The sequence below is a fragment of the Camarhynchus parvulus genome, unplaced genomic scaffold (genome assembly GCF_901933205.1).
Source record: "Camarhynchus parvulus unplaced genomic scaffold, STF_HiC, whole genome shotgun sequence".
NCBI classification, from domain to species: Eukaryota; Metazoa; Chordata; class Aves; order Passeriformes; family Thraupidae; genus Camarhynchus; species Camarhynchus parvulus.
In genome coordinates, this window is record NW_022148239.1 from 1 (window position 1) to 5311 (window position 5311).

Consider the following 5311-nt stretch of genomic DNA (forward strand, 5'->3'; position numbering starts at 1 on the left):
TCTGGGTGACAAGGCAGTATTAGGGCATTGGTTGGACTTGATGATCCCAAAGGTCTTTTCCAGCCTATTTGATTCTGTCATTTTGTGATGATTGGGACATTCTGGGGCCATTGTGACACTGCAGGGCCTCGTGGAACTAAGGGAACCATGGTGACACCGTGCAGCCCCACAGAACCAGGGGTCCATTGTGGTGCTGTGGGGCCAAATGGAACCAGGGAGTGCACGGTGACACTCTGGGTCCTGGTGGAACCACAGAGGCCATTGTGACACTGCACGGCCTTGTGTAACCAAGGGGTTTCACCATTTTGACACTGCAAAACCAAGGAGACCATTGGGAGACTGCAGGGCCCAGTGGAACCAAGGGGCCGTTCTGACACTGTGGGGCCTCATGGAACCAAGGGGACATTGTGACACTGGGGGATCCTGTGTAACCAAGGGAACACTGTGACACGATGGGGCCTCAAGGGATCTGGAAGAACGTTGTGACACTGTGTGGCCTTGTGGAAACAAGGAGTCCATTGTGACACAGAGGGGACTTGTGGAACCACAGAGACCATGGTGACAGTGTGGGACCTCATGTAACCACAGGGCCATTGTGACACCCTGGGGCCCCAAGGAACTGAGGTGACACCAAGCTGGGTGTGAGTGTTGATCTGTAGGAGCATAGGAGGGGTCTGTACAGGGACCTGGACAGGCTGGATCCAGGGCCCAAATCCAACAAGGTGAGGTTTAACAAGTCCAAGTGCCGCGTCCTGCACTTTGGCCACAACAACCCCTGCAGCACTACAGGCTGGGGACAGAGTGGCTGGAGAGCAGCCAGGCAGAAAGGGACCTGCAGGAACTGATGGACAGCAGGCTGGACATGAGCCAGCAGTGTGCCCAGGTGGGCAAGAAGGCCAATGGCTCCTGGCCTGGCTCAGGAATGGTGTGGCCAGAAAGACCAGATCTGCCGTGCCAGCACTGACCTGCCCCCAGCTCTGCACACAGACATTGCTACTGCAGTCCTAGAGAAGGGAACACAAGGGGATCATTTCAGAAGGCTTTGCTGGGAGATCCTTTAGTTCATTTAAAACCACTGAGATCACAGCCCCCAATGACACAGTCTGTGGCTGCAGAGAAAGTGGAGAGAAACACAATGAGAAATGTCAAAACCAATGGCTTTACTTTGTGGACAATATTAAAAAACTAAAACAGGGGAAAAAAGGACAAACACACAACCAAATCCAAAAGAACTATAAAAGATGACTTTTATTACAAGTGATTGGCAGAAATTGGCCAGCAGTTTAATGTTCCTGAAAGCATCCAGTCATCAGTCTCCACACTGCAGCCTTGAGCTCCTGGTTCCTCAGGCTGTAGATGAGGGGGTTCAGGGCTGGAGGCACCACCGAGTACAGAACTGACAGGGACAGATCCAGGGATGGGGAGGACATGGAGGGGGGCTTCAGGTAGGCAAACATGACAGTGCTGACAAACAGGGAGAGCACAGCCAGGTGAGGGAGGCAGGTGGAAAAGGCTTTGTGCCGTCCCTGCTCAGAGGGGATCCTCAGCACAGCCCTGAAGATCTGCACATAGGAGAAAACAATGAACACAAAACAGCCAAATAGCAAGCAGGCACTGACAGCAATTAGCCCAAGTTCTCTGAGGTAGGATTTGAAGCAGGAGAGCTTGAGAATCTGTGGGATTTCACAGAAGAACTGGCCCAGGGCATTGCCATGGCACAGGGGCAGGGAAAATGTATTGGCCATGTGCAGCAGTGAATAGAGAAAGGCACTGGCCCAGGCAGCTGCTGCCATGTGGGCACAAGCTCTGCTGCCCAGGAGGGTCCCATAGTGCAGGGGTTTGCAGATGGACACGTAGCGGTCGTAGCACATGATGGTCAGGAGGAAATACTCTGCCACAATAAAGAAGAGAAAGAAAAAGAGCTGAGCAGCACATCCTGTGTAGGAGATGTTCCTGGTGTCCCAGAGGGAATTGTGCATGGCTTTGGGCACAGTGGTGCAGATGGAGCCCAGGTCGCTGAGGGCCAGGTTGAGCAGGAAGAAGAACATGGGCGTGTGCAGGTGGTGGCCGCAGGCTACGGCGCTGATGATGAGGCCGTTGCCCAGGAGGGCAGCCAGGGAGATGCCCAGCAAGAGGCAGAAGTGCAGGAGCTGCAGCTGCCGCGTGTCTGCCAATGCCAGCAGGAGGAAGTGCCTGATGGAGCTGCTGTTGGACATTTGCTGGGGCTGCACATGGGGACCTGTTCATGGAGAAAGGACAGTGACAAGTCAGGAGAGGCTGCTCTGAGCCAAACCTGGGCCATTCCCTGCAGACTGTCCCGCTGGGACTCACCCAGCCTTGTTCCTGCTCTGGGCAAACCTTCACCCAGGTCCCTGCCTGAGCTCCAGCTGTGCTGGCTGAGTGTGCCAGGAGCAGCCAGGCCTGTGCATGGGGGCTCTCGAGGAGCCATCCCTGCCCCACTGCCCTGGATTTGTGGCCATGTGTCAGAGGGACAAGGCTGGATATTCAGGATTTGTCAGGGGAATCACTCCAAATGCAGAAAGGCTTGGTACCATCTGCACTCTCAGTTCTAAAGGAAATCAATGGCAGGAATTTATTTTAGGAATTATTTTCCTACCCACACATCATTGCTGGCTCTCTGAGGTCAGAAATCCCCAGCATTTCTGCTGCACTCAGAGTTTGCCACTGAGAGATGGGAGAGGCAAAGGATTCCCTGTGGCTCAGGGAAGGTGAGGGGCTGGATGGGCTTGTTCCCAGCTGCCCTGGCTTTGCACCTTTGGCTGCAATCAGAGCACAATCACGCTCCTGGGTCACCCTGGGATAAACCAGACCCTGCCCAGAGCAGAGGGATCCCTGAGTGTCTCACCCTCTCTAAAGGTTCTAAACTCAGAATGTTCTGTGATTCTGGGATTACAATTCCTGTTCTGCTTCTCTCATCCCCCTGTTGTCTATAACCCAAAGAGGAAAAAAAACCCTTGCAACAGTGTTAGAATAGTAAAAACCAGACCTTTCTTGGGAGCTTCCAGGTGTTCCAGTGGGGATGGGGCACACTCGGGCCCTGATTTCAACAATTTATTAAGGTTGATTAATAAAGATATTTAAAAGGAACCTCCAATAGGGGATTCAGTTGCCCCAGTTGCACACCCCTGGCTCAACCCTTTGGAACAGGTCTAAAGTCTTCTTTGCCAAAAATTTTTGTTATGACTGCTCACATTCTAGTGAAAAAAAAAAATATTCTTGTAGGTCCTCTTCCTGATAATAAGACAATACAGTATTTCAGGAATGTATTCAGACAGTCAGCTTATTGTTCCAGGAGGAAGGTTAGGAAATGTACTCGAGTTAATTAAGGATTATAGTTATAGAAATATATAATAGTAATTTAATAGCATTAATTAAGAGTTTATTAGGGTTAAGTAAGGATTATAGATTTATTACCATATATAAGAAATTAGAGAGCTACAAATACATGAAAAATGTATAAAAAGCAAAAATCTTTTTGTCATCATCCTAATCTTCCCATCCTTCTCCAAGTAGGAAACTGAAATCACTCTCAGGAAAGCTCCTGATCTTTCCAGCAATCCCAGGCTTACCTTCTTTGGGAAGTGCCCTCCGGAGCTGTGCCCAGGCTGGTCTGGAGCTGGGAGCAGCCCTGCCCCAGCCAGCCCCTCTCAGCAGCAGCCCCTGCCCTGCTCAGGGCGGCTCCTTCCCCCCAGAGCTTCTCCCCAGCGCTGGGAGCAGCTCCCCGGGCCGGCTGAGAGCTGTCCCTGGCAGGCAGCAGAGTCCCTGCCCCAGCACAGCGCCCTGGGCTGCAGGAGCCTGCTCTGCAGGACAGCCCTGGGCACCCCTGGCTGCAGCCCCGGCTGCTCAGCCCTGCAGCAGAGCCTGGCAACAGGAGCTGCCTTGGGCTGTGCCTGGGCTGGGGCAGCAGGGAAAGCCAGCCCTGCCCTGGGGCACAGCCCTGCCCTGGAGCAGCTCTGAGAGTCCTCCTGAAAGCTCCTAAAAGCTGTGGGATGTGCCAGCTCCAGGAGATCCCTGCAGGAACTGCAGCTTCTCTTCCCACAGCCAGGGAATGACTGTTTCAAACCTGGGATGGTTTCTGCTCTAGTGAGCCCCGAGTGAGCTCTGCTCTGTGCTCCCAGCCCAGGCTGAGTTTAACCCCTCTGTGCCTCTGTGCTGTGCCCGGGCTGGCTGCAGGCAGTGCCCCAGCCCTGCTGGGCTGTGCACAGGAGCTGCTCCTGGCCAGAGCTGTCTCTCTGCAGCGCTGCCCTTGCCAGGAGCTGCCTCTGTGCCGGGAGCCTCTCTGCAGGTTTTTCAAAGGATTTCAGGTTTGGCTTTTGCCTTGGAGTCTCTGAGAGGTTTGTGCAATCATGGCCTCCAATTATCTGCTGTAATTAGTCCCTGGAGAGGCTTTGTCAGTAACAACACTCAGAGGGCTCATTAATGCTTCAAGGTACTTCAGTTATTTTAAGGTACTTGGTGTTTCCCTTTTGATACAGACTCTGTGAGAGGTTTGTGCAATCATGGCCCCAATTATCTGCTTTAACGAGTCCCTTAAGAGCTTTGTACTGACACTCAGTGGGGCTCATTAATGCTTTGAGATACTCAAGGTTTTTAAGGTACTTTGGATTTTCCTTTCCACACTGAGTCTTTGAGAAGGTTTTTGTGCCATCCTGGCCTCCAGTTCTCTCCTCCAAGGAGTCCATGAGGAGCCTGTGTTGGGGATGGACCTCAGTGGGACCCATTCATGCCTTCAGAGACACTTTGGGTGTTTCCTCTGACTTTCACTCCTGGAAAGGTTTGTGCAATCTCCTCTCAGGCCCTGATGTTCCAGGGCTCAGCTCCAAATGCACCACAGGGCTCATTAGGATCAAGCAAGTCCTGACAAACCATGGCTCTGCCTTGATTTCCCTCTGCTCTCATGCAGTTCATCAGGAAGGTTTCTGTAGTGGTTTTGGTTCAGCAATTTGAGATTTCTCAAAATCAATGCATCAAGTTTTTCAGCTGGGGTTAATTACTAGTGCACTCAGTAGAATATGAATACTCATTTCTTGCTGTGAGATAGGGTTAGGAGAAAGGCAAAATGGTCTCAAAACTTTAAAAGGGTATGAAGAAAAGTTTATTAATAATAACTAAAAGAAAGAGAAATAAGAATCAGAACAAAACTTTGAGAACACTTCTCCCTATAACCTTTTCTTTCTTACTGACAATGTAAGGAGACAAAACATCAAATGTTTACCACCTGTCACCTTTACCACCTCCAGAATACTCTTTCTTCAGTTCATTAGGAAGAGGTGTCTCTCTTTCATGCTAT

The 5311-nt window shown here is 51.3% G+C and overlaps 1 protein-coding gene across 1 annotated transcript; it reads right to left on the minus strand.

Annotated features, from left to right (window-relative positions):
* Nucleotides 1-1283: 1283 nt before the first annotated feature.
* LOC115916328 (olfactory receptor 14J1-like) lies at nt 1284-2216 on the minus strand. The gene has a single exon (XM_030970027.1). It carries the CDS (start codon nt 2214-2216, stop codon nt 1284-1286), a length of 933 nt encoding a protein of 310 aa, XP_030825887.1.
* Nucleotides 2217-5311: the final 3095 nt, after the last annotated feature.